Source organism: Zalophus californianus, chromosome 1, assembly GCF_009762305.2.
Source record: "Zalophus californianus isolate mZalCal1 chromosome 1, mZalCal1.pri.v2, whole genome shotgun sequence".
Classification (NCBI taxonomy): Eukaryota; Metazoa; Chordata; class Mammalia; order Carnivora; family Otariidae; genus Zalophus; species Zalophus californianus.
Genome location: NC_045595.1, coordinates 13,525,439 through 13,552,943, shown reverse-complemented (window position 1 = coordinate 13,552,943; position 27,505 = coordinate 13,525,439). Strand labels below are relative to the sequence as shown.

The following is a 27,505-nucleotide window of genomic DNA, read 5'->3' as shown; positions in this document are numbered from 1 at the left end:
CTTCAGTTCTCTGACCCTCAGTTTCCCCCATCCTACCCTAGTCAGGTTCTGGTGAAGAATTGTGGTAATTTACATCAAATCCCCGGTGTAGGGCAAGTGTTCAACATATGTCCAGCGAAGATGGAATGGTCCTCCTCACTCATGTCACCTTCCTCACTGGACCATGGTCCCCCTGGAGCTTGGCCCACACTGGGTGCTCCAGCAAAGTCGGCTGCTGGAGTGGGAAGCGAAGGATGTCTCCCCGATCTGCTGCCTCCAGCAGTCCCCTGTTGGGACTGATGCCGATGTCCTCAGGCGTACCCAACTGAGCTCAGGCTTGGAGGGCTACCAGGCTAGGAAAGTCACGGGACGGGCTCTGCTAAATCCCCACATTTGTTCTGAGCCCAGGAGTCAGGTGGTCACCTCCCATGTCCTGATTATGAGCTCCCATAGTTATGCAAAACAGGCAACTGGGTGGGTCCTGCTTTATTCAGAACTGGCAAGGACCCCTCTCCTGGTTGCTCCATGCCCACCAGGGGCCTGGGGAGAGTCGGGGTGGGGGGGGGCCAGGGGACCAAAGGAAGCTCCTGGCTCCCCCCCAGCTCCAATCAGGGAGGAAGCGGGCAGTGGCCCACCCCTGCCCTCGCCTGCGGTCCGGCCCTGTCTTTTGCCCAGACAGTCTGGGTGGGGAGGGCCCTGGTCCACTCAGCCCAACTCAGCTTCGGCTCCTTGAACTCCAAGAGGCGCCACTGTACAGGGCTTCCTGGATGGCGTGGAGGTGGCGGCCACACGATGGCCAAGATTGAGGGGTCTGGTGGTGGGCAGGGTTGTCACCCGCAGTCTGAAGGGGCCACGGGTGGCCACTGGAAGGGGGGGCTCCGGGCTGCCTGGTCCAGGGGTCCGGGGCCAGGCCGGGGAGGCAGGGGTGGTGGGGGCGGGCGTATGGCTTGGGCGATGAGGCCGGGCAGGGCCTGCAGGGAGGTGCCCAGTGCATCCAGGCGGCTTTCAAGGGCAGCCAGGCGGGCCTCAAGCTCCTCGTGCTGGGCGTGCAGCTCGGACATGAGGTCGTACAGGACATTCTGGGTCTGCCAGAGACAGAGTGGGAGAGAAAGGAGAGGCCAAGTGAGAGGGAGGGACAGACACAGAGAGAGATGGGTGACCAGCCCCAGTTGGTGGGAGCCCACTAATAGGGACCCAAGTGGGAGACAACTGTGAGGACACCTTAACCCCACAGGTCTCTTGCTGCACCCCAGGGAATGGTAGGTAGAAGAGGCAAGAGGAGAGACAGGTCTTGAATGCCAGGCTTGGGGCCAGCAGGCCTGGGGAAGGTTGGGGGAGGTCCTGGGGTGGATGTGGCCAGAGCTGCCCTGAGGGGATGAACTGGCCACCAGACACATGATGCCAAAGGGTGGGTCTTACTGGCCACCAGGCACATGACGCCAAAGGGTGGTCTTCCTGGGTGCTGCCTTCACCCAGGGGAACCACGGCCTACAGAGCTTGGGGGGTGGGGGACAGGGGCAGGTTCCGGGCTGACGCTGCTCCAGGCTGGGGATGTGGTTGAGAGGGAGGAGGCTCAGTTGTGAACTGCCCCACTGCACCCCACAGTAGACTGGGGAGGGGAGAGGGTCAGTGGGGGGACCATTCCAGGGATCTGACCCAATCACAGACTGGGGAGCCTAGCAGCCGCAATTACGGTTGCAGTAGGTGATGGGGTATCCGCACCACCTTGACTGCTCCCCACCACCCAGCAAGCAGGAGCTGGTTCTGCCACTGTCCCCGTGGGCCCAGGAAGGGAAGGCTGGCCACTCCAGACAGACCTGGGTGCAATGCCAACCTTGCCACCAGGTGGCGGTAGAACATCGTTCCTCCATCTCTAACCTCAACTAGGTGTTGACCAGACCCCCAGGCAGACAGCGGCTCAGCACCCCGCGGCCTGACACGGGAGGATGGATGCTGAGGTGGGGAAAGAGCCCCCACCCCCTCGCTTCATGGAAGCGGGACAGGACGAGGCACCTACCACAGCACCTTGCTGCGTTCCACCCCTGGCCTCTCCCCTCCAGCCTCCGTGCCTGAGCCTCAGTGGCGGCCCCCACCATGTCTTGTGACTGGCCCACACGCCCCAGCCCCAGGGCGAACACACACCTTGGGGGCCCTCTCACCCACAGTCCCCAGGGCCAGAGGGTAGCATCTGGAGGCAGCCAGCCTCTGATGGTTTTTTTCTGGCCTCTCTGAGGTTTAAAGTCTTCAAAACTTGTAGTACACCTTGTACTTGTGGCAGAGTACACAAATTAAATCAGCAATCTTGGGTAGGAGTGCATTAAAGTTTAATGCTGGAAAACATTTTACCCTTGTTAAATTTTAGAAATTAGGAACCCATATAATCCCATCCATTTAAAGCCTTACTTCAAAGCAGGCTTTGTTAAATGTACTCTGACAGGGGCATACTACTACCATGTTTGCAAGGTTTAAATAACTTCGAAAAATTCAAACTTCAATCACCTATGCCAACGGAAGGAAGAGCAATATGGATAATCCAAATTATAATAACTAGCGCCTGAGTTTTTCAAAGGCATTTCATATGTATTTCTAGCTATAATCTCATAGGACATCAAATTAGTTTGGCAAGGGTTTCTGTATCTCTTAGGATTATGTTCTTTCTACTACCAACTGAGTGATTTCTTCAGGGGTCTACAATATGGCTTTTTTTTCCCCCTCTATAATGTTTCTTTCCAAATTAAATTTATGTAGGTTAATATTATACTGCATTCTCTTGATAATGATGAAAAGAATGAGTTCAAAACGCTCTGGGTATAAGAAGAATAGGACTTAACATCTTCCAAAGATAATATTAAATGAACCTCAGACTAATTAACTGATTAGGGGACGGAGCCAGTGAGCAGAGTTCACGCGTGAACTACTTGTGAAAGGTAGGCCGCTGCTCAGAAGGGAGCTCGGAATAGTGGGACGAATATTCTAAGAGCCTGCCTGACTGAAGTTGCGTCAACTGTCCCATCTTTAGTGGATGAATAAAAAGTGGGAAATGGGGTCAGGCTTGATAATAAAACCAACAGAGAGATTAGTTTGTGACATAAACTGGTCTTAGCTCTTGGAACCAACTTTAATTTCCTAAGAGATGTTTAATTGCTGCATAAATAAGCTTTCTGCTGATTCTATCATTTGAATTTACATCCATAGCAAAATAATTCCGCTTTTCTCTTCAATTTTAGAGCCTGTACGTAGAAATGCCTAAAACAAAAGGACACTTCACCAGTTTCGCCCACTAATTAGATATTCTGATGAAAGCTATTTTATTAGATACTATTTTTTTTTCTTTTTTAATAAAAGAGCTGCCAAAGTTAAAAAGTGGTCAACATGCAAAGGGTAGATTCCTAGCATCTCTCTTATATTCAGAACCTCCGGACCCTTGCAGACAGGGCCTGTCTCCCCCGGAGGCTGGTCCCTGCCTGCTTTGCATCCCTTGCCTGCGGCAGCTGTCTGTCCTATAGGCACCACCACTACTCCTTCCCTGGCAGGAGGTGGGCTCAGTTCTTCTCCTCCCATGGGGGCCTGAGCAGACACCCCGCCCAGCCCCACCCTGCTCACCTTGGCCAGGTCGGCGAGAGTGTTGGCCTGGTCATTCAGCTTCCCCTGCTCAATCTTCACGCTCCGGAGCCTAGGGGACAGGTGGGTGGGTGGGGTTGTGGGTGGAGGCTGCAGGGGGAGTGGGGTCCTTCATGCACCCACCCCACCTGGGGTCGCCTTGTGAGACGTGCAGAGAGGGGGATGGGGTGGGAGTTAGGGTCGGGCCCCATGCAGCCTGTTCCCTCCCAGCACACATCAGGTGGCAAGGCCTGGAGGGGTGGCTAAACCATCTCCCACAGTGTCCCCCTTTTAGCCATGTCCACATGGCCTGATTCAGGATGTCCCGGGGAACTTGGACCCCCCCCCACCCTGGCCTCCGGCCTAGGTGAAGACTGCACAGGTCTGCAGTGTGGATACAAGCCCTGGCTACTGCCTGAGGCCAGGGGTAGCGCTCCACGAAAGCTGCCCTGGGCCTGTGCCCTGCCCCATGACCACCATGCACCCCTTACCCCCAGGAAGAGACTTACTTCTGAGCTCTGGCGGGACCCGGCAGAGCAGAGAGAAATCACAAGGTAATTTTAACCTCAGTGCAGCTGGGTGGCACATGCCCAACCCTGCCCGCCTCCCACCCGCACAACCCCAGGACCAGGTTGGGGGCCCTGGGTGGCTGCGAGGGCCATGCCAGCCCCTTGGGGATGCATCTCTTCTCTTCCCCTCCCTCCAACAGTGCCCCCCAGCAAATGCAGCTGATTTCAGCCCGTGGGCCCGCTGTATCCTCGTGTGTGCCAGGCGCCTGGCCCCAGAGGTGGCATTTAGTCCGGAGAACTACGCCCATGCTGTTTCCCAAGGCGGGGAGGTAACGAGGCAGAGAGAGGCAAAGCCGTGCCCACCGGCCCTCTAGCAGGATTTGAACCATACCTGTACCTGCCACTCAGCCTTCGCACCTTGGCCTCCCAACAGCTGTAGTGGGATGGGGAGTTGGCCACAGAGTGTCCTTGACCCTCATCCCCATCCCTGGTGTAGTGAAACCAGCCCAGGGAAACAGTTCCAGGTAGGACGCCTCCTCACTGGTCCAGACTCAATCCCTGCGTGCCTACATGTGATAGATGCTCGGGGAGGCCCTTCAGGGCCCATCTATGCTGGGTACTCGGACCCCTGGTAGGGCCCAGCCCTCCGCTGGAGAAACGGTGGGTACAAACACCCCCAGCCCTGGAGGTCTGAGGCTGCCCTGACTGGAAGTGGAGGCCTGCCGAGCTCCAGGGTGCCTTTCCCAGGGAAGTCAGTCTTGACCTCTTTGCAACCTCCATGTTATGTGTTGGACAGTGTCCCCCCAAAAAGATATATTGAAGTCCTACCCCCAGGACCTCAGAATGTGACCTTATTTGGAAACAGGGTCTTTCTAGATCTAACCAAGTTAAAATGAAGTCTTGGGGTAGGCCCTAATGCAATATGACTGGCGTCCTTATAAAAAGGGGGACATTTTCACACAGACATGCACAGAGGGAGGATGATGTGAAGACACAGGGGGAAGGCCATGTGAGGATGGGGGACTGGAGCGATATATCCAGAAGCCAAGGACCACCGGAGGCTGCCAGAAGCTAGGAAAGGCCTGGAACAGATCTTCCCCTAGGGCCTTCAGAGGGAAAACGGCCTTGCCAACTCTTTGGTTTTGGACTTCTGGCCTCTGGAACAGTGAGATCATAATTGGGGCGCCTGGGTGGCTCAGTTGGTTAAGCATCTGCCTTCGGCTCAGGCTGTGATCCTGGGGTCCTAGGATCGAGCCCCTCATCAGGGTCTCTGCTCAGCATGGAGTTTGCTTCTCCCTTTCCCTCTGCCCCTCCCCCTACTTGCTCTCTCTCTCTCTCTGTCAAATAAATAAATAAATAAATAAAATCTTGAAAAATAATAATTTAGGGGCACCTGGGTGGCTCAGTCGTTAGGCGTCTGCCTTCGGCTCAGGTCATGATCCCAGGGTCCTGGGATCGAGCCCCGCATGGGGCTCCCTGCTCCGCAGGAAGCCTGCTTCTCCCTCTCCCACTCCCCCTGCTTGTGTTCCCTCTCTCACTGTCTTTATCTCTGTCAAATAAATAAATAAAATCTTAAAAATAATAATAATTAGAAAAAATAAATTCTCTTGTTTGAAATCACCCAGTTTGTGGTACTTTGTTCCAGCATCCTTAGCAAATCCATACAGTCTCCAAACACATGCTGTGCTCCTCAATCCATCCTGAGACCATTTCTTCCTTTTCACTGGCTGCTCACACAGTGCTCCCATCATGGAGAGTCCCCAGCTCAAGAACATGCCTGGGCTCCCTCATGCCTGTATATCAGACCTCCAGTCTCCCTGGCGCCATGCTCATTCCTACCTTCCCACCATTGCCCGGACTGTGCACAATCCTTGGTATGCCTGCCCACCTTTTGGTTTTGTAACCAAATTCCATCCACACTTCAGGCCCTCATTCAAACTTCTTTGATTTCCTCAGCTTTACAGGGCATCTTGTTTTTTTGTTTTGTTTTGTTGCTGAGAAGGAAGTAGGTTTAGAGGGGACCTAGGGCACCTGGCTCACTCAGTCGGGGGAGTGTGCGACTCTTGATCTTGGGGTCCTGAGTTCAAGTCCCATGTTGGGAGTAGAGATTACTTAACAATAAAACCATAAGATAGATAAATAAATAGATGGATAGGTAGATAGATAAATCAATAAATTAAGAGTGGGACAGCCCCACCCCAGAACAAAGGGACATGGGTAGCTCACAGAGCAGGTGCCTTCCTCCACAGACTCGGCTCTCCTCAAGTCCCCTCCTCCCACTTCCCCCAACAACCTTCTGGAACATTCCTTGGGGCAAAGTCCAGGGCAGGGCCAAGTCTGTGTCCCCCATGCCTGGCACACCAGCTGGCACAGGAAATGCTGGTGCAATAACAAATGAACGTTATCAAGGGCGGTAATGACAACATCGCTATTTCCCATGTGTAGAAAACACTGTATGGCAGGTCCACATAGTTGAGTCCCCAACTGTGTTAGATCCATATGTCATCCCTGGAGGAAAGGCACATGAATTACCACTGTCTCCACTTTAGAGATAAGAAAATGAAGCTTGGAATAGCACAGTCACTTGCCCAGGCCCCACAGTTAGGTGGCAGACAGCAGACTGGGACCCAGTGGTTGGTGAACAACTGTAGGGGGGTCAACAAGGAGGGGGTCTCTGTCCTCAAGGGCCTTGGGGTCTTGTGAGGAGGTAGGACTAAGACCTGGACACAGTGAGGTTGAGTAGGTGTGGTACCAGCTCCTCTCCCTGCTTTTTAGATGATGGTGGGGGCAGACGCAGGAGCAGGGGTTGGGGGGCTACCATGTGTTACCAGGGACTATGCCAGGCATTCCTACCTATCATCCCATTTAGATCTCCCTGCAGTCTCGTGAAGTAGAGACTGTTATCATTCACAACCAATCCAATTATAACAGTAAACACAATAAATATAAATGGACTAAACTCTCTAGCTAAAAGACAGACAGTTAAGAGCCCCAGGAAACTTTGGGGGCAATGGACCTGCTTTTTATCTTGACTGTGGTAACTGTTTCAGGGGTGTGTGTATATATAATATATATATATATTATATATATATATATATATATAATATATATAATCAGACTGTCCATTTTATTTTATTTTATTTTTTTAAAAGACTTTATTTGTTGGAGAGAGAGGGAGCACAAGCAGGGGAAACCACAGGCAGAGGGAGAAAAGCAGGCTCCCTGCTGAGCGAGGAGCCCAACGAAGGACTCAATCCCAGGACCGACCCTGAGATCGTGACCTGAGCCGAAGGCAGACGCTTAACCAACGGAGCCACCCAGGCACCCCATGTTCCATACATCCTATATGTGGCTACTAAGCACTTGAAATGTGGCTGGTCTGAATACAAATGGACTATAAATGTAAAATACACAATAGACTTTGAAGATTTAGTGTCGAAAACTTTCTAAAATATCTCATTAATGATTTTTATATGAATCATATTAAAATATTTTGCATATATTGAATGAATATATTAAAATTTATGTAACTGGGCGCCTGGGTGGCTCAGTTGGTGTGGCGACTGCCTTCGGCTCAGGTCATGATCCCCGAGTCCCCCGATCGAGTCCCGCATCGGGCTCCCTGCTCAGCGGGGAGTCTGTTTCTCCCTCTGACTGTACCCCCTCTTGTGCCCTCTCTCTCTCACTCTCAAATAAAATTTAAAAATTAAAAAAAATTATGTAACTTGTTTTCTTTTACTTTTTTTTAAATGTGGCTACTAGAAAATTTAAAATTATATAGTGGTTTACATGATATTTCTAGTGGACAGTGATTGGCATATTAGAGCCTGGCCCAGCCCAAATGTGGCCAGCTGCCTATTGGAGAAAATAAAGTTTTATTAGAGCATGGTCCACCCACTCCTCTTTACCGCACTCCTGCTACAACAGCAGAGTAGAGTAGTTGCGACAGACTGTCTGGTCCACAAAGCCTCAAATATTTACTCTCTGGCCCTTACAGGTAAAGTCTGCCAGCTCCAGCTGTACACTGGGCTCACTGGAGGAACTTAAACTTAAGCCCAGGGTGCATCCCAGACTCTGCTGTGACTGGCGTTGGGTGCAGCCTGTAGGATTTTTAAAGCCCTGTGGGTGGTTCCAGTGAGCAGCGAAGGATGAGAACTAACTACTTGATTAAAAAATTCTCAGGACAGGGGCGCCTGGGTGGCTTAGTTGTTAAGCATCTGTCTTCAGCTCAGGTCATGATCCCGGGATCCTGGGATCGAGCCCCGTGTTGGGCTCCCTGCTCAGCGGGAAGCCTGCTTCTCCCTCTCCCACTCTCCCTGCTTGTGTTCCCTCTCTCGCTGTGTCTCTCTCTGTCAAACAAATAAAATCTTCAAAAAAAAGAATTCTCAGGACAAAGGGACAACAGAGAAAATCAAGTAATTTCTAATTACCCCACTTGATCACATGGATCAGGACACAAAGTAAATTCTGAGCTTCCTAGCAGCCAAAGCAAAAAAGGGAAATTGCTTAATATCTAAAAGATAAAATAATTTTGGCTATTTTGGAGAATAAAATATGCTTCTTGCCATTTATGTTCGGTGGACTGCCAGACCTTTTTTTTTTAGGACTTTATTTATTTGAGAGAGAGCACAAGCAGGGGAAGGGAAGAGGGACAAGCAGACTCCCTGCTGAGTGAGGAGCCCGACACAGGGCTTGATCCCGGACCCTGCGATCACGACCTGAGCCGAAGGCAAATGCTTAACTGACTGAGCCACCCGGGTGCCCCTGAGTTGGCTGACTTATCAAAGGTGATTGCCCTAGACAAGTTCTGGGCCCATCACCGGCCTCCTTCTGACCATCCCACCATCCCACCCAGCACAGAGGCTGCAAGCCCCAGCCAACTGACCACCCAGAATGGGAGGGGCCGTGACGAGGCCATGCTGAGCTGTCTGGCCTGGCCCATAGCCTCCTCCCGAGGACCACAGCTGCCTCTGCATCAGGTGGACACAGAAACGTGAGCGGGAAAGGTGCTGGACTTACTGATGGATGGCTTGGAGGAACTTACGCTGGTGTTTCCGAACCCGGGCGTGGTCTGGCTTCTTCACCAGCCTGGTGTGTTTGTAGATGAGCCACGTCTCCCTGAGAACGTTAGCAGCGGCATTTTTTACCTGGGCCCAGAAAAAGAACAGTTTCTCAAGGTAGGCACAAAACTGTAGAAGGTTCTGGAAACTTCCAGACACCCTAAGAAACTCCTAGAAATGCCCCTCTGCGGTCCTGGATATGTAAGGCGAGGCCATGTTTACATGTCCACGTCTCTGTTCTCTGGGTCTGTGTGTGCGCACTTCATTTATATCATTCAGCATGGGCCAGACCCTTTCTATATACCTTGCAAATGTTAAATCAGTGAATCTAAACATGCTGGTATCTCTCTCACTTTATACAAGGGGAAATTGAGGCACAGAGAGGTTGACCTGCCAAGGTCAGACAGCTCATAGATTGTATCTGGCTGACTGGCCCTAAAATGCCTGCCTATTGCCGTGTGGCTCAGGGTGGGCTGATGATTGGGCACATGGGTGGACACCCGGGGCCACTGCTGTGTCTCTGTGTGTGGCTCATGAACAACCGCATGGGCAGCAGAGCACGAGCCAGTGCAGTGACCTGTGGGCTTGTAGACATGCCCGCTGTGTACAGAAGTAAGGTGGGGGGGGGGGGGCGCCTGGGTGGCTCAGTTGGTTAAGCGACTGCCTTCAGCTCAGGTCATGATCCTGGAGTCCTGGGATCGAGTCCCACGTCGGGCTCCCCGCTCAGCAGGGAGTCTGCTTCTCCCTCTGACCCTCTCCCCTCTCATGCTCTCTCTCTATCTCATTCTCTCTCTCAAATAAATAAATAAACAATCTTTAAAAAACCAACAAACAAAAAGAAGTAAGGTGGGGAGGGTCTGCCCTTGATGACTGGGAGAGGAAGTGACTGTGATGCACGTCTTTACCCGCTTGGTGAGCTGAGTGTCCATCATGAAGTTGTGCACGTGTTTCTCTGCCTTGGTGAGCTCCAGTTTCCGGGCCACCACGGCCACCACGAGTGCTGTGCAGCCAGCCCCCTGCATGTGGAGGGTGGGGAACACATCAGTGTCCTGCCTCATGTAGGTCCCAGGCCACAGGCAGGACACCCTCCCTCCTCTGGGAAGCCTGCCTTGATTCCACCCTCACCTTTACCCTCCAAGCCCACAGAGCTGGCAGATGCCACCTGTTGAGGTCACTGACTCCCAGCCCCACCTGCTTACTATCAGTTGAATGTCTTAAGCGACTGAGCCACCCAGGCGCCCCTATCAGTTGAATGTCTTATTCGATCCCCAAGAGCCCTGGGGGGTAAGACCACTCTTATCCCTGCTGGGCAGAGGGGGAAATTGAGGCTGAGAGACAAGGAAGGATCTGCAGGTAAATTCAGCACTGATGACCATGGAGGAGGGAGAATTTGGAAGCATTTCCATCAAGGCTTTGGGGTCTGGGTGCTGGGGACAGAGACCCAGAGGACATGTCTTTCTACACTCATGGTAGGGGTCAGCTGGCAGGTGAGAAAGCAGCGTGAGGGAAGGGTCAGGCTGACTGCCTGGGGCGGGGGGCGGGGGGCATTTGCAGGTAGGAAGAAGCAAAGTAGAGGTCCCAGGAGGTGGGGAAGTGGAGGGGACGATGCCTCTCCCATGGCAGGCTCCCTGCTTGATGCAACCACATTCCCCAGGATGCCCTAAATGGGAGCCAGACCTCCTGGCTAAAGAGGTCAGAGAGGACTCGCTCGTCTACTGGGGAGCAGCCTAGGGGTGACAGAGGGCAGGAGTGAGGACCCAAGAGAGAGGAGAGGGCTGACAGGTGGAGGGGGGGTCAGCAAAAAGTGACATCGGGAGGGTCTGCCACCAAGAAGCAGGGGCCGGGGAGCCTAGAACACGCAGGAGGTGTCATTAGCTCCAGAAGTGCCCAAGGCAGGTGGCAGGAGCAGGTGAGCCCAGGTGGTCCCCACCTGCACTGAAGTCTATTCCTGGTGCCTTACCTGCCAGGCTGCTACCTCGAAGAAGGAAGGAGGGAGAGGCTGGGCTCAGCCCCTGGGGCTTGGGGGGCGGGGGGCCGGGGTGGGAGGTGCTGGGCTGTAGTCCAGTTGTTCTTAGGGATGGAAGGAAACACTTATGGGGAGGGGTGGGCAAGGGCCAGGGACACCATCGGATGGTCCTGGGCAGGTCCGGATGGCCACATGCCCAACCCGGGTGGGAGGGGCACAAGGTCACCCTCTGAAAAAACCCTGTCGTGGGTTCCTGGGGTCCAATCTCGGAAAAAGCCCTGTCCACTGGGGCAAAGAAAAGTGCTGGAAGCCTCCACATGGAATACTATGCATGTGGGAAAAAAGGTCATCTGCCGGCTCTGCACAAGAGCATGGAAACCATGTCCGGCCAAAGACGCCGGGCTCAGAGGGGCCACACTGGGATGCCCTGAAGTTCAAGAACAGGCAAATGCATGGCTGCTGAGATACTGGGAGGGGCAGTGACTGGGAGGGGACACACTTGGGCAAGGGTGGAAGAGGAAAGAGCTGACAGAAGGGCTCGAGACCGGGGCGCCTGGGTGGTGCAGCTGGTTAAGTGACTGACTCTTGATTTCGGCTCAGGTCATGATCTCGGGGGCCTGGGATCAAGCCCCGTGTTGGGCTCCACGCTCAGTGCGGAGTCTGCTTGTCTCTCTCCCTCTGCTCCTCTCCCTGCTCGTGCTCTCTTTCTCTCAAAGAAAGAAAGACAGAAGAGCTGGAGACCGACCCAAGCATGACCGCTCGTGTGTGTGCCAGGCGCGAGGGCAGCTAGCAAGATCTACGGGCCACGCACAGATCTCATTTTCTGGAAGGAGGCAGGTCCCAGAGAACGGAACTCAGCTTTTCTTCCATTTTGGCTTGGGCTTTCTGGGTTTGACCTCACCCTGCCCGAATACTTCTCTTTGCTCGTTTCGCAAAGTTCATTTGCTTGTTGTGGGGGGGTTGGACTGTGGCCGATCTTTCCCCCTCTCCCCTCTTGCAAAATAATATAAGCAAATCGGTGTGATGCCATTTCACAAGAGAGGGGCCGTGTCAGCTCGGCCAGGGGAAAGGAGGCCCTGGTTGGGGGAGGAAGACAACATGGACCCCTGGCTTATGCCCAAACGGCTTAGAGGGGATGAGGGGTGAAGGGGGGACAGAGCCACGGGCCTCGGGGGATAGTGACAACTGAGCACAGTCTACAGGCCACGAGACAGGATGGGTAGAACCACTGCAAGATAGCCCTCCCGTCTGCAGTAGGAAAGGACACTGTTGTGGGGATGCGGCCTTGTTTTCGCAAGAACAAATGCATCTCTCTGTGCAGACAAGGAAGGATACACTCCAAGGAGTGGCCTGGGGTGGAACCTGAGGGTGGGATCAGGTTGGCTTCTATGGCCTACTGGTGTTCCCTGACTTTCACAAATGAACATGTTATTAACTGGGCGTTGGGGAGAGGAGTAGGGGACCGTGCACCCAACACTTCATAATCCAAAACATGGAAAAGCATTTGTGAAGGAGGTGGAAGTTTGGAGAAAGAAGGTTCCAGAAGGAAGGGATGAGCAGGAAAACTGATGATGGCATCAGGGGAAGAAGGTGCTCCATATCAACGGTTGCCCACACTCACAGACGGCCTTGAGAAGTCTTTGGGGGAGATGGGGTGCTGCCAGGGTCCATTAAGTCACATGAGACAAACTTCACACCATCAGGGCTCAGCGGGGTGCTTGGGATACCCCAGTAGTCAGGCAAGGACGGGGAACTGGGCTGTGATGCACAACCCAGAGGGTGTTGACTGGGTGTCCACAGCATTCATGGTTCTAGGCATTTTACATAAAGGAACAGACTGGAACCTTACAATGAGAAGTGGGCACTGGTTACAACGGGGGAAACTGAGGCATGGAAACATCAAGCCCCTCGCCCTGGACTCAAGGGCTGTGAATTAAGCAGGTTGCAGAGAATAAAGGGCAAAGAAAACTCTGTGCTAAGAGTGGGCCACAGCGTCTAGCCCTGTGGGCACCACAGGAGCCACATACCTAGGGCTGGAAGGAACCAAGAAGAGATGCCCCCAGGAAGCCCAAGGGTGCAGATTCTGAGTCATGGCAGAGGTAAGGAGGAGGGGGGTGAAGGGGCAGGATGACACAAGGAGGAACTCTGATGCATTATAGCTCGCAATGGGGTGAGCTCCCCACCAGCAGGGGGTATGCAAGTGCCCTTGCCCTTACCATGATGCCAGTGAGCAGGCACACGCCCTTCCCGCAGTAGGTGTGGGGCACCATGTCACCATAGCCGATGGAGAGGAAGGTGATGGAGATGAGCCACATGGCCCCCAAAAAGTTGCTGGTCACTTCCTGCTTGTCGTGGTACCTGAGGGGAGCCGGGGAAGGCCCAGTCAGTCCACACTGGTCTCTCTGCGTTCATCATCCCCCTGGGGCAGGCAGCACCAGGACACCAGGGCCCCGGGTCCACCCGGCCGTGTGGGGACCTTGACTGCAAGGAGCTGATCCCTCTGAGGGCTGAAAGTAATAAAGGCACCACTGTGGGGCAGGGAGAGGGGGCTGGTTAGCATCCTCCTGAGGGTACCACGGGGCAGAAGGCACCCACGCTCTCCTCCCAGCATCCCTTCCAATCTTCTCCCTTCACCCACCCCCTGAGCTACTGCCCAGGATGTGTGCCCTCCCTGGCCCTGGCTCTGGGGCCGAGCGGGCCAAGTGAGGGTACGTCCACACATGTGCACACGATCCCCCTCCCAAAGACAGACACACAGACAGATGCAGACACAGGTGGCCACGGGCACCAGAAGCGGCAGGGAGTGGCGGTGAGGGTTCAGGTCAGACACCGGGAAGAACTTCCCCAACCAGCAAGGCCCCATGGGGGTAAGAGGACCACGGGGGACCCAGGAGGCCGGAGGACTGCAGTATTGCAGGACTTGGGAGAAAAAGGGAAGTCATTATGTTTGGGGCAGCACCTATTGCCCCAATCCGGGCCTGGGGTTTGCTTGGGAGTGAGGAGGGAGGGGCCAGCTAGACACGGTGGGGAGGCCTGGGGCTAACCTTTTGGTATGGGGGGGGCCCCAAGGGACAGGGTTTTGTCCCCCATCATAGCCAACCCTGTGAACCTGGTCACGTGGGCTACAAACAAGTTCTACCAATGGTCAGCCCAGGCTGGGGGTCTGTGGGGTCAGCTCAAGGGTTCTGCTCTAGCCCAGCCCTCAGCCTGCAAAGCCCCTCCAGCTCAGGGAGCCCTTTCCAGGTGACCAACTCCTTCCCAGGCCTCAGGCCCTGACTGGGGGGTTGGGGGTTGGGGGGGGAGGAGTTCAAGGTTAGAGGTCAACTGAGGTGGCACAGAGGTGGTGGACAGGGGCAGGACAGGGGAAGCTGGTGGGGAGGGCTGGAGTCAGGGGCTGGAGAAAGGGAGATGACAGATGCCCCAAAGGGGGATGGGAGCGATGGAGCCCTTCCCAGCAGGTCTGGTGTTTGGGAGTCCCTGCCCACCCCTGGGGGCCCGATGCCACTCCGGGGTCCTCTGCCTGGGCTGCAGTCTGCTTGCTGGGTGAGGGGGACCCGGGACTGAATCCTATCTTTCACTGAGGCGCCTGAGCCCCAGGTTACCCTGGCCTCCACCTCTCGGTCAACCAGCACCCCACACACAGGGGACAAGAGGGAGGCCCCCCAGCAGTGGGTGGGGGAGCCCTGGGCCTGGCTGGAGCTGTGGTGGGGGCTGCAGGACCACCCAGGACTACCTAGGACCAGGGAGTGGGGGGCATGCGGGAGGCAGGGTGGGGGTGGGACAGAGCCGCAGGGGCGGAGCGAGGCAGGCGAGGGGGCTTCAAGCAGCATCATAGGGCTCAGAATTTAGGATTGGCTGCCCCCCTGGTCCTGCCCCGTTCCCTGCCCCAACTCGGGGACCCAGACTGCACCTCAAGGATGCCTGATGAGGGGTGCCCCTCTCTCACTCCCCAGACCACAAACCTGACCCCCCCCAACAGGGTGGGGGATGGGCTGTGGGTACTGGCATGGTGGTACATCAGGGGTCCAAGGAGACCTTGTCGGGTCCCGAGATGGTAGGCCTCGATGACAACAAGAGCTGGGGCCTCCCCGCCATGAGCCCCACATCAGGCTGAGGCAGGGGCCATGGAGAGAGGCATAAAGGGGTGAAGACTGGGGTCCTGGGGGGCAGGTCCAGCCCAGGGACCCCCCAGGAAGCCCAGTCCCAGCACCACAGGCCACAGACCCCTCCAGGGCCTTCCCCAGCAAGGCATGAGGTAGAAGAGGCTCCTTCCCAGGCAAGGCAGCCCCGCGCCGAGAGGCCCAGTGGGGACCTTCCCTCTCCTGAAGCACCCGGCGGGTCTCCAGAGCCGACCGGGAATCAGGCCTCGGGAATGTCCCTTTGCCCCAGAGTCTCCGCTTCCTCATCTGTAAGCTGGTTTGATGGACTGCACCTTTCCAGGGCTGTTCAGAACAAACCCCGGGCAGGGAGAGGTACTAAAGCCCGGGCCAGTTTTTATTTACCCCCGACCCAGTCAACTCTTGGGAAGGGATGTCCCAGTCCCCCAAGGTCAGCTGTCCAAACAAAACCCTCCCCCCAACCTTGGACACAAGGCCCGCCAGGATGCTCAGTGGATGCGGCCCAAGAGCAGCCTGCCCCCCGCCGTCCTCAGTCCGACCACAAACTTGCCTGCCCCGGCCCTGCTGGGACTCGGGGTTGGTCACGGCCACCCCGCCTCACCTCCCTATGCCCTCCCCTTGTGGCAGCTAATCTTAAATTCCTGGCGGGCAGAACGGCAGCAGCTCTGTGCACACAGCTCGGCCAAGGGTAGGACTCACATGTTTTCCCTACAGTCCGGTGGGGCGGGCAGAGGGGAGAAGGAGAGCAGGTTAAACTGTGGGGGGAAACAGGCAGATGGGGGCCGTCCTGCTCCAGGTGCCTCCACTGCCCCGGGCCAGAGGTCAGAGGTCGGCTGCTGGCAGCCGAGGAGCAGAGAAAGGAGCGTAAGACCCCCCTCCCTGGGGGAGAGGGCCGGTGTCCCAGAGGGGTGGGGGTGGGGGCGGGGCACGCCAGGCTGGAGTCCCGGGGATGAGGGGGCTGCGCTCGAGGGATGGTCACTGAGGCCAGGAAGTGGGGGTAGGGGGTGGGTATCCCATGGGTGGGTGGGGGAACCCTGGAGCGACGGGTGGGCGCGGCGGGCGCCGGGGGCGGGGGGGGGGGGCGTACCTCTCACAGACTCGCACGGTCCAGGCGGCGATGATCCAGGAGGAGATGCTGAAGACGAGCAGCACGGTGCCCGGGCAGATGGTCATGAGCGTCTTCATGACAAAGCGTGTGTTGAAGGTGATCTTGTTGAGGGCGCCGATGCTGCGGCTGGAAGCGTCTGTGAATATCTTGCTGTGCAGCAGCATGACGCGGCCCAGCAGGTAGAGGCGCAGGAACATGGGGACGGACAGCAGCACGTCCACGTCGGCCTCGGCCGCCGACGGTGCGTACGTGAAGGCCAGCCGCGCCGTCCACGTGAAGCGGTAGTGGCCGGGCACCGGGTGGATGGCGCACACGGCGAGCTCCAGAGAGATGAGGAAGACGCGCTCGCACGTCATGGCGATGCGCCAGTCGTCTGCCCCGTTGTCCACCATGAACAGCTGCGGAGGGCGGGCGGTGGTGGGGCTCGCACTCGAGCGCGCGCCCCCGCAATGAGACCCCAGCCCGAGGCCGCCCCCCCCCCGCCCCGCCCTGTGTGGCTTTTACAAGAAACGTGGCCTTGGATGCGAAACTCCCTAGCTCGCGGGGTTAGCCACAATTCCAATTAAGTGGGGGACAGGCGCTCCCGAAAAAGGAAAACACAGCGTCACCAATGACCCAGCCAGCTCACTCCTAGGTATATAACGCAAGAGAGACGAAAACAGGCATTGGAACACATCCCCGTAGGCGAACAACTGTGGAAAGTGGAAACAACCCACGCGGCCGTCTATGGATGAATAGATTACCAAAACGGGGTCCTTCCATACAATGGAATATTACTCAGCCCTCCGGGGGCGCCTGGACGGCTCAGTTGGTTAAGTGTGGGGCTCTTGATTTCGGTTCAGGTCATGACCTCGGGTGGTGAGATCGAGCCCTGCATCAGGCTCTGTGCTGAATGTGGGGGTCTGCCTCTCCCTCTGAGATCTTCCTCTCCCTCTGCCCCTCCCCCCACTCTCTCTCTCTCAAATGAACAAATAAAATCTTTTGTAAAAACGTGGGGAGGGGTGCCTGGGTGGCTCAGTCGGTTAAGCGTCTGCCTTCAGCTCAGGGCATGATCCCAGGGTCCTGGGATCCAGCCCCACATCAGGGTCCCTGTTCAGCAGGAGTCTGCTTCTCCCTTTGACCCTCTCCCCTCTTGTGCTCTCTCTCAAATGAATGAATAAAATCTTTTTAAAAAGGGCGGGGATGAGCTCTGATACTTGCTACAACATGGAAGAACCTCATAAACATGCTGAATTGAAGAAGGCAGTCACAAAAGGTCACCACCCAGAGCCAAGGGGGCAACGCGGCCACCCCAGTGGGCTCAGAAGCTGGAGCCCTGAGCCCAAGAGGATTATTCTGGAGCAAATCTGATGGAATTTGCCTTGCTAGCTCTTTGACATGCTCAGCACCTGACACCTTTTCTTCTTTCGGATTTCTCTCTTTAGGAATGGGAATGTCTAGCCTATTCCTGTCCCAGCCCTATATTTTGGGAGACAATGACTTGTCTGGCTCTCAGCTGGAGAGGAAGTGAGCCTTAGTCTTACCGGTAACTGATACTTAACGGAGGCTTGCGACCTGGAGCTGGTGCCAGGATGGAGTAAGACTCCGCGGGCTGTTGGGATGCAGTGAATGCACTTTGCTTGGGAGGAGGACAGGAACTTGGGGGATGGGCCGGTGGGTGGAGTGTTCTAGACTGTCCCCTCAAAGTTCATAAGTGGAAGCCCTAACTCCCATTGTGACTGTATTTGGAGAGAGAGCCTTTAAAGAATTAAGGTTAGGGCGCCTGGGTGGCTCAGTTGGTTAAGCGACTGCCTTCGGCTCAGGTCATGATCCTGGAGTCCCCGAATCGAGTCCCACATCGGGCTCCCTGCTCAGCGGGGAGTCTGCTTCTCCCTCTGACCCTCCCTCCTCTCATGTGCTCTCTCTCATTCTCTCCTCAAATAAATAAATAAAATCTTTAAAAAAAATAAAAAAAAGAATTAAGGTTAAATGGGGTCATCAGGGAGGGGCCCTGATCCTACAGGACTGGTGTCCTCTTAAGAGGGCCACACATGTGCACACACAGAGACAGCCGAGAGGACACAGGGAGAAGGCAGCTGCCCGCAAGCCTAGGAGAGGGGCCTCAGCAGAAAGCAACCCTGCCAGCACCTGACCTTGGACTTCTAGCCCCAGAACTGTGAGAATACGTTTCTGTTGTTTAAGCCCCTCGGCTGTGGGGCTTTGTTATGGCAGCCCAAGCACACTCACACAGTGCTTCAGTTTTTGGTTTTGTTTTAAAGATTTTATTTATTTATTTATTTGAGAGAGAGAGAGAGAGAGCGCGCGCGCATACACACCCATGAGCAGGGGGTGGGGCAGAGGAGGCCGGAGGGGGAAAGAATCTCAAGCCGACTCGGCGCTGAGCTGAGCATGGAGTCCAACTCGGGCTCGATCTCACGACCCTGAGATCAATGCCTGAGCCAAAACCAAGAGTCAGATGCTTAACCGACTGAGCCAGGTGCCCCAGGGCTTCATTTTTGTTTTTTAAATGGTTGAATCCTACTCCATTGTGTAGACATTCGACATTTTATTTATCCATCCACCAGCTGATCTGGACTGTGTCCGCTGTTTGGTATTGTGAATAGGGCTGCTATGTACACATGAGTACAAGTTCCGTGTGGATGTAGGTTTTCATTTCTCCTGGATGGGGTGGAATCACTGGGTCGTATGGGACCTCCATGCTTCACTGTATGAGGAACTGACCATTGTCCCCAGCTGCCGTACCTTAAGAACTGCTTCCTTCCAGCTCACGTATCACTGGCCCCTCCCCTGCCCCCTGCCACATCCAGGGCCCCTCCTTTGTGCCAGACCCTGGGTATCCCCAGGGATGTCTACAGGTGGTGCAACCCAGGCAGGATTTTCCTACACCCGTCTCCCACCAGACCATGGCTCCTTGAGGTCAGAGGTCAGAGGCCAGAGGCCAGACTCTGGAGCCAGACCTGATACCCTTTGGCATCCCCAGACCCTGGTACCAGCTGCAGGTGACCTCTGCCTGCTGTGGGCACAGGTGCCCAACATGCCCTGCCTGAGCTGGGCTCTCTGGGGCCCACCGAGGTTTCAATTAACTCCCGAAATAGGAGAACAAGCTCTCTGACATGTAATAAACCTTTCAAATGCAGGGTCTGATCGAATAGGAACAGAAGCCTGGTGTTACAAACACTGGTTTCCAAGGCTGCCAAACCTCGGAAGACCCCAGCTCATCTCCAGCTCCCTCACTGTTCTTTTTTTTTTTTCCAAATAGTCAATGAAAAGTAAAACATAGGCATTCCAAAGAAATTTGGAGTGATCTAAAGGGTGTGTCTTCACCGAGGTCTTTTTTCCTTTTTTCTAGAAAGACGCTATTGGTCCTTTTATGTTTTAGGGGGCTAGGGTCCCAGGTGGCTGGCGTGGGGGGGGGGGGTCTCTGGGGCATGGGGCGGGGAGCTGCCCGGGCCAGCTGGGCACTGACCTGGATCTCCCGGGCGTGGTAGAGGATGACCAGGCCCAGCAGGATGACCGTAGAGAGGCTGATGAGGCATTTGAGTGCAAATGAGTACAGGGACTCCTGGGGGCAGAGAGAGAAAGAGCAGAGGGCAGGAGGGCAAGGATGTTGGGGGGTGGGCGGCCCTCCTGACCCCCCACCTGGGCTCTCCACTCAGGAAGCCATACTCCTGTCCTTACTCCTTAGGCGTTGGGGTGATGGCAAGGCTGGCCTGTACTTCGGAGCGTATAAGGCCTGGCCTCCTAAAGGCCTATACCATGTGGCAATTTATGAGGCCTTGCCTCCTGTAGGCACAGGACTTCACAGTTTATACGGCCTCATCCACCTTCACTGTTTCATAGTTTACAGGCTCACGTGCCCTGATCTCTCTCTGTCCTCACACACCCTCGGGCGGCATGAGGGGACACACAGCCAGGCTCATAACCCAGCCCAACCACTCTCAGAAGGAGAGGCTCTTTCCGGGCTCTGTGGCTCAGGCCTTCTTTGGGGCTCTCCTGTCCCAGGCCCGGCCCGAGGGACAGCCCCCCTCCCCCACCTTAAGCCAGGGTGTGACCTCTTGGTGCAGGGCAGAAGGAATGGGCTGGAGCCTAACTCCCCCGTGTGCAGCCTGCCTGCTACCCCCAGGAGGTGGGCGCAGTGGGAGGCCCAGTTTCCCAGTTTCTAGGCCCCCTCGCCCCAGCATCCCCCACCTGCTTCTCCTGCGGCCAACGTGGTCCCTAATCCCGTGCCCAAGGGGTGGTGGGGGAGCCAGGCGGGCCCAGAGGGGCCTCCCTGGGGTGCCGTGGGGAAGGGCCGTGCCTACCTTGGTGTAGACCCCCCAAGACAGCTCCGTCTCGGTCACCATCACAACGATGCCGAACATGCCGAAGATGAGGGCGTAGTCGCTGAGGCGTTTCCGCTTCTCAAAGAGTGCCCGCCGGTGGCCCAGGCGGTGGCCGACGTTCGGGGTCTTCCCTGAGTCCCTCCTCCTGCCTGCCTCATCCTCTTCATCGTCCTCCTCGTCTTCCTGGTCCTGGGGCTGTCCCCGGGGACTGCCAGGTGAGGGCTGGGCTGACTCGCTCTTGGCCACCACTACCTGGAGGCTCGGGCCGTGTGGGGGCTGGGGGGGGTGGCCGGCCTCGGGCTCCGAAGGGTCTCTGCCCAGGGCACCCGGCCCACTGCCCAGCGGCCGCCCCCCACAGCCATTGTGGCTGTGACTGTGGCTGTTCATGGCTATGTGGGTGCCGGCCTTGGGCTCGCTGGAGGCCGCCCGGGGCCCAGCATGGCTCAGAGAGTGGGCTCCTGCGCTGACCTGAGGGGCATAAGGGACACAGTCATGGCAGGGCCTGGCCAACTGACCAGAGGGCCATGAACCATTGCCACCACCCCAGAACACTCTGAGGCTCAGAAAGCATGAACCCAGAGTGGCTGACACGCGGCTTGGCCATTCCGAGTCAGCCTACATTCCTCCCCTGCTCAAAAAGCCTCCCAAGGCTCCTGAGTGCCGTTGCATAAAAACCAAAGTCCTCACTGGGGCCATTAGGTCCTCTGCGGTCTGGCTCCTACCCACCTCAGCCTTCTCCCTCTCCCCAGAGTCATTCCCTTCCAGCCACATAAGCATCCCCGTCACCAGATCTGGACAAGCCTGGTCCTGCCTGGGGCCTTTGCACCTGCTGTGCCCTCTGCCTAGAACACCCCCTTACCGAAACTTTGCCCACTGATGTTCTGTCTCCGGGTACCTAGAACAATGCCTAGCACACAGCTGACACTCAGTAAATACTTCTGAATGTCTGGAGATGGAATCTGCCAGCAGGTTTGCCGGGGAGGGCCAGAGGCTGTGTAAGTGTGTGGTCAGGAGGCGGTTCCAATCCAGGCTTGACTCCTTCTGACCTTCAGGCTCTTGGACAAGTTAATCTCACCCTACTGAGCCTCCAGTTCCTCCCCTAGAGCTGTCCAAAAGCCTGAACACACATCAGTGTGGGGATATTAGGACCATGGCTGTGGCTATGAGACCACATAGAGACCCCTGCTCCCTCCTGCCTGGGTGCAAGGAGGTCTGTGATCTCCAAAGAGATTCCATGACCAGTGTGGCAACCTAGTATTCAGCTCTGAGATCCCAGAATTGATTCTATAGGGCCTTAGGAGATGTGCTCAGCCTGGCCCTGTGACCTCAGGTCAGCCTCAGTTTCCCCACCAGGCTACCAAAGAGCAGACTGATCACCCCGATATCCTTGAATTCTGCCCTTGCATAAAGGCAGTGTCCTCTGGCATCATGTTCGAGAGCAAGGACCCTGATGACAGTAACACATATATGATGAGCCTGCCTGGAGTCTCGCCTCTGGGGTCACAATTTGCTAGACCCTCCCCCACACTCCCACCCCACCATCTCCCCCTCCCACAAGCTGATGTTTAGTGAACATCTACTACATGCCAGGCTCTGGCCTTCCCACAAATTTTCTCCTCCATCCTCACAATGCCCCCAAGAAGGGGGTCCAGTTTTATAGCTAGGGAAACTGAGGCACTGTGCTATAAAGGGGCCATCTTCTTATAGGGCAGATTCTAGACTGGGCCGCCTTGTGAGATTCCCCCAACAAGGGCTGTCCCCTTTGAAAAGGCCAGGCTGGCATGCGCTATGGGCCCCTACGTACCAGGCCCAAGAGAGAGGGCCGTGTATACACAAAGGATGCCTCCCCAGCCTGGAAACCACACTCCATGGGGGACAGACACAGAAAATGTCACACCAGGACAGGCCAAGACGAGCCATGCCACCTTGGCCAGGGATCCACCGCATGCACCGCGGGACCTCCTGTGCCCCTTGTCTGGCATCTCCCCAGACAGCATCTGTCCCACCCACATTTCCCAGATGCTGGTGCCAGCACAGAGTAGGAGCACAAGAAACGTTCCTTCCACGGCAGAGTGACCTCATGAGTATCAGAACATGTCCCTTGCCTCGCCACCCCCAGCCATTACATCAACCAGGCCGCGGCCACCTGTGGCCTGAGGCTTCTGCTGATGAGGCCTGGCGCACACAGGTCGTGGTTTACACGGGCTGGTCTCCTGCAGGCCCAGTACTTCAGTTTATAAGGCTGACCTTGGCCCTGATCTCTCGCTCCACCTTCACGAACTCTCAGGTGCCACTCTCCTACTGGGCTAGGGCCCCTGCTTGCCACCCGGAGGGCCATTAGCTGCTAGGTGGGGCCGAGAGCTTGTCACCGGCATGCACACAGCAATCCCAGACCCTGTTCTCATCCAGGAGATGAGGAAACCCCAGGCACCACTCCTACCATCTCTCCTGAGAGTGCAGAAGGTCCTCACCTGGGGCTCAGGGGCACAGGCAGGAGAGGCAAGTAGCCTGGCAGACAGAGCCTGGAGGGGGTGGGGGTGCTGCAAACGACCTTCCGAAACGCACTGATGAAGATGCAATTTGGGGATGTGACTCAGCCGCCCGATGCACAGGCCAAATTCAGCCGTGTGCCCGCCATGCTCCTCCTTGCCTGACAGCCTGGTCCTAAGGTGCCCTGGGCAGGGAGGGGTTGGGGGGATGGGTACAGGTGGCCTCCGGGAGGGAGGGAGGCAGGGGCTTCCCGGGGCTCATGACGTTAATGTATACCTAGCGCTTATTGTGGGCTTTATTGAGCTGTTTATCAGAATCATCACACTTACTCCCCATTGCCACTCAGTGAGGCAGGTGGCAATCCTGCTCCCATTTCACAGATGGGAGACAAGGCTCAGAGAGGTTTAGCAACTTGCCCAAGGTCACAAAGCCAGGAAGGGCAAGAACTAAGTTGATGCCATCTGGGGGGCAGTGGGTGGCAGGATCTGCCAACTTCCCTCTTGACAAGCCACCATCTGGAAAGGGAGCCAGCCTGGCCCTGCCCTTGAAGGGCCACAGAGCTTGAGACACAGGCATGGTGGGTACCTGACCCTTTCCATGATCTCAGAGGACACAGAAGGACAGAGTGGCCTGCCTGAGATTCCATAGAAGGGGGCAGCTTCTGCGAGTCTGGGTGGGACCAGAGGGCCCAGGGCACAAGAGACCCCGCACCTTCCAAGGTCTGTCTTCCCCTCCCCCACTGCAACTGGGCCCCAAGCTGGGGTCCCTGGGCCCCTCAGGAATTCCCAAAGAACCAGGAGCCCCTCTGAAACTCTGGCCAAGGTTTAGATGTCTACAGAAGGGTGTATTTTTCTGGGTGAAGGCCGTGGGTTTGCCAATGAGTTCTAAAAGGTTAGAAACACGCTGTTGAGCTGCATCTGGTTTTGAGGGTCCCTGGAATCACCAAAACCACCTAACATGTCTGCGGCATGAACCCTCTGTTCTCTGAAGGCTGGGATGGGAGGATGAGCCGAGCCCCGGCTTTCACACCATCCCAAGAGACGCTGTGGGAATCTTGTGAGCCACACAGGGAAGGGGGCCCCCAGGAGGACTCCTGAGGAGTGGGAGGAGGTAGGCAGGTGGCAGGGAACAGGGCAGCTGGCTCCTCCAAGGCTTCCCACCCAAAAGAAATATAACCTGGCCAGACCCCAAAGGTCCTTGAGTGAGCCCTTTCACAAATGACGAGTTGGTGCAGTGGCGGCCTGGGAGGGACCCTTGGGCGTCCTAGCCAGGATGAAGTCACTGCCCTCTCCTCAGCTGCCTCTTCAGCAAAGGGAAGACTCGGTGCCCCCCGCAGCAGGTCAGCGGCCAGGATGGAAGTGAGATCTCACGCGGAAAACGCTTAGCGCGCAGCCGCGGGTACGCTTCTGGCGGCGCTGTTGCCCAGTGCCGCACTCCGTCCTTCAGAGCTGGGCAAGAAGGTGCCCCCTGCCTGTCAGTCTCCAAGGCAGAGCCCCTTTGGGGTGAAATGCCCACCCCACCACTTCTAGGAACCATGGCCAGAGCATCACATGGCGGAATCTTCCAGGATGTGTGGGTAAGCTGTGGGGCGTCTGTCCCTGTGGAGGGTGGGTAAGGACCCCAAGACACCCCACCCACCAGCACTCTTCTGGCCCTAGCTCTGCAGAGTGGACAGGATCCACTTGCCCTCCCAGCCCTGAGCTGCCCGGAAGTGGGTACAGTTAAGGCACGGACTGCCCAATTCCCTTGGGCGCACACCCCCCCCCCCATCACCACCAGTCAGGAACCTGCCAGCAGTCAGCAGGGTGCAATTAGCCTGCCCGGCTCTCCCCATGGCTGCCTCCAACAGCGCCCTCCGCTCTGACCCATCTCCATCAGCATCTCCCATTTGGCCCCCAGCCTCCAGCACTCACATCTGCAGCCCTGCCCTCCAGGACAGCCAAGGCAGTGCCCTGTCTGGGGTACCCCAACCTCTGTCCAGGGACAGCTGGCAGACCCAGCTCCCTGGCCCTGCAGGGGCGACCCTGACGGCAGAATCTAGGCAGTCGTGGTGAGGGTCTCCTCCCTCCTATTCCCAAGTCAGTCCCAGGTCACTGCCTTCACCCCAAGAGCTCTCCCCACCGTATCTATGGAGTTTGGAGACTCACTGCTTTACCCCCGCCAAAGTGAACCCAGTACCTTTCCCCTCCGGAATGGGGGGTCCGTGAATCTCCACTCACTCAGGCAGTGCACATACATACATTCCCTCCTCTCTGTGTCCCTTGGGTGCCAGACCCTACGGAGACCCTCTGTCCTGGCCCCTGTCCTGAACCGCGTCCCCCTCCGGGACGTGCCTCCCTCCTTGGGCGCTCCCGTCCGTCCCACCTCGTACCTGCAGGGCTCGGCTCCCACGGGCAGAGGAGGCTGGAGGGGAGAGGGTCCCGCGCGGCCGCAGACCCTCGCGTGGGGGCCGGGGCCGCAGACGGGGCGGGCAGCAGACGGCGGACGCGCGGCCCGGAGGCGGCCGGGCGGGGGGCGGCGGCGGGTGCATTCCCCGCCGCCCTGTCCACGGGCCCGGCCGGGGGCGAGCGCCCGCCCGGGCCGGGAGAGGAGGGGGCGGTGCGACGCGGGCGGAGCCGCCGATTGGTCGAGCCCGGGTTGGCACCGCCCCCGGCGACCCCGCAAGCCCCGCCTACATTTAAAGATCCCACATTCCCGGGAGCCCCCTTCAGCCCCCAGCGCTCAGCTGGTCCTCAAACTCGCTCTCTGGCTGGACGCAATGGAGGGGACCTGACTTAGCGAAGCGACAGCTCCCGCCCCCGACAGCTCTCGGTAACTCCTAGCCACCTTTCCAAAATCGAGTCCCCAAACTCCAACCATCCCTCAATCCCTCAAATACACGCATTTGCGGAGGGGATAACTTTGCAAAGCGACTGGACACCTCCCTCCTGAAATGACCTCCTCAGACGTCCTGCTTGCAATCTATTGCTGAGTGCAGGGTGCCTAGGACCCTGACGTGGGGGCTTCTAAGAGTTGAGGGGGTGCCTGCTAGGGCCATGGGTTCAAGGCATCTTCTGTGAGACTTAGCCCCTCCTCCCACTTCTAACCCTTACCACCAATACCAGGAGGGCAGGCCAGCGGAAGCCTGCTTGGGGGGTGTCCAAAAACCATGCTCCTTTCTCCTGGCACAGAGGGTGTCCTTGGGCGACTCATTCATTCAACTTAATAATGGCTGGAAGGGGCCTTGGGAACCGGGGGGGGGGGGGGGACGAGGAGGGGGAGCTCTTTCCTCCTCCTCCCCCAGGCTGACAAACTATCTAGGCCTTACCCTGTCCCCGCCTGGCTGGGGTGACTGAGTCCAGCTCTGACCCCCCCCCATCTCTCTCCCAGTCCCCCACTGTTTTCTTCCCAGCTTGGAGCTTGGGACAGGGTCAGGAACATCTGATTGCTCGTCACTGCCTATAGGCAGCTGATCTGTTTCCTCTGTGGTGTCCGGAAAAGAGCTAGACTGAATGAGGATGGCTGCCTGGGCAGGGGGTGGTCTCATGGGCCAGTGATGAGGCTGAGCAGGACCAGGTGATGGCCTGGGGTCGGTGGACAAGACTTCTGTATCTCATTCCCAGCCTGTTGGGGACACCCTGAAGAAGGCCTGGCTGTGGTGGCCGTGGAGGCCTGGGCACCGCAGGGGTGTCAGGATGGGGGACCCTAAATGGATGCATCCTCAGCCATGCTCGACGAGCAGCCATGCCTTCTGTAATCCCCATCCACCCATCCACTCACCAGCCCCCCACCCCAGGCCTGCCTGGGCTGCTGGGGGCTCTTTCTAAAGCACGGTTGTGCTGGAACCACCCACACCTCCCTCGGGACCTGGCACACATCCTTGTACTGCATTCAGTGCCCCAGCCCCTGCCAACCTGAGCCTGCCCCTGTGCGGATCTCTGCCCCACAAGGAGCATTCACACCATGCCCACGGACTGACTCCAGCCTGTGCAGGCTTCTGTGGAGTGCTCGCAGCATCGGATGCTTTTTGAATTCAAGTCCAACATGTAAACGTCCAGATATTCACAAAAGCATGGGCCACAGACCCTGGAGGCTCCTCTAGGCCCTCCCATCCTGAGCAGGCCCTGCAGGCTCTGCACCCGTCTTCTCTCTCCGGAAAGATCCCTCTTTCCCCTTTGGGCTCATCTGCCCTAAGGGATCAGGGACCCCCTTCAAGGGGCTAAACTTAGGATGGCTGACCTGGTGAATGACCACTGTCCACCCAAGTCTGCCCTCCTGCCTACCTGAACCTCACCCCTCGGAGACAAGGCTGGCCGAGGTGGATAGGGGTCAGGGGGATGGACGTGGGGCTGTGGGTGGGCACCATCTGAGATT

The 27,505-nt window shown here is 56.8% G+C and overlaps 1 protein-coding gene across 6 annotated transcripts; it reads right to left on the bottom strand.

Moving 5' to 3' along the window:
• Positions 1-466: 466 nt before the first annotated feature.
• On the bottom strand, positions 467-25,695 carry KCNN1 (potassium calcium-activated channel subfamily N member 1). Of its 6 annotated transcripts, none has more exons than XM_027585425.1 (11): positions 25,524-25,695; positions 20,642-21,130; positions 19,807-19,902; positions 16,320-16,738; positions 15,932-15,940; positions 13,331-13,472; positions 10,054-10,164; positions 9,108-9,235; positions 4,089-4,097; positions 3,583-3,652; positions 467-1,064 (listed from the first exon to the last, which is right to left on the bottom strand). In XM_027585425.1, the coding sequence occupies exons 1-11, from the start codon at positions 25,680-25,682 to the stop codon at positions 810-812; spliced, it is 1,887 nt and encodes a 628-aa protein (XP_027441226.1). In that variant the 5' UTR covers positions 25,683-25,695; the 3' UTR covers positions 467-809. The 6 variants fall into 6 exon arrangements, 4 of the variants coding, with proteins under 4 accessions (XP_027441226.1, XP_027441228.1, XP_027441229.1 ...); XR_003518282.2 differs by having other exon boundaries at positions 929-1,064; positions 9,133-9,235; XM_027585427.1 differs by lacking the exon at positions 4,089-4,097.
• Positions 25,696-27,505: the final 1,810 nt, after the last annotated feature.

Coding starts and splice junctions, on each gene's coding strand:
- KCNN1 (XM_027585425.1), bottom strand. CDS start 25,682: ATGCACCCGCCGCCGCCCCCCGCCCGGCCGCCTCCGGGCCGCGCGTCC. Junction 21,131..25,523: donor GTGGGAGCCGAGCCCTGCAG/GTACGAGGTGGG, acceptor TATGCCCCTCAG/GTCAGCGCAGGAGCCCACTC. Junction 16,739..19,806: donor ACCACGCCCGGGAGATCCAG/GTCAGTGCCCAG, acceptor CGCCCTCCGCAG/CTGTTCATGGTGGACAACGG.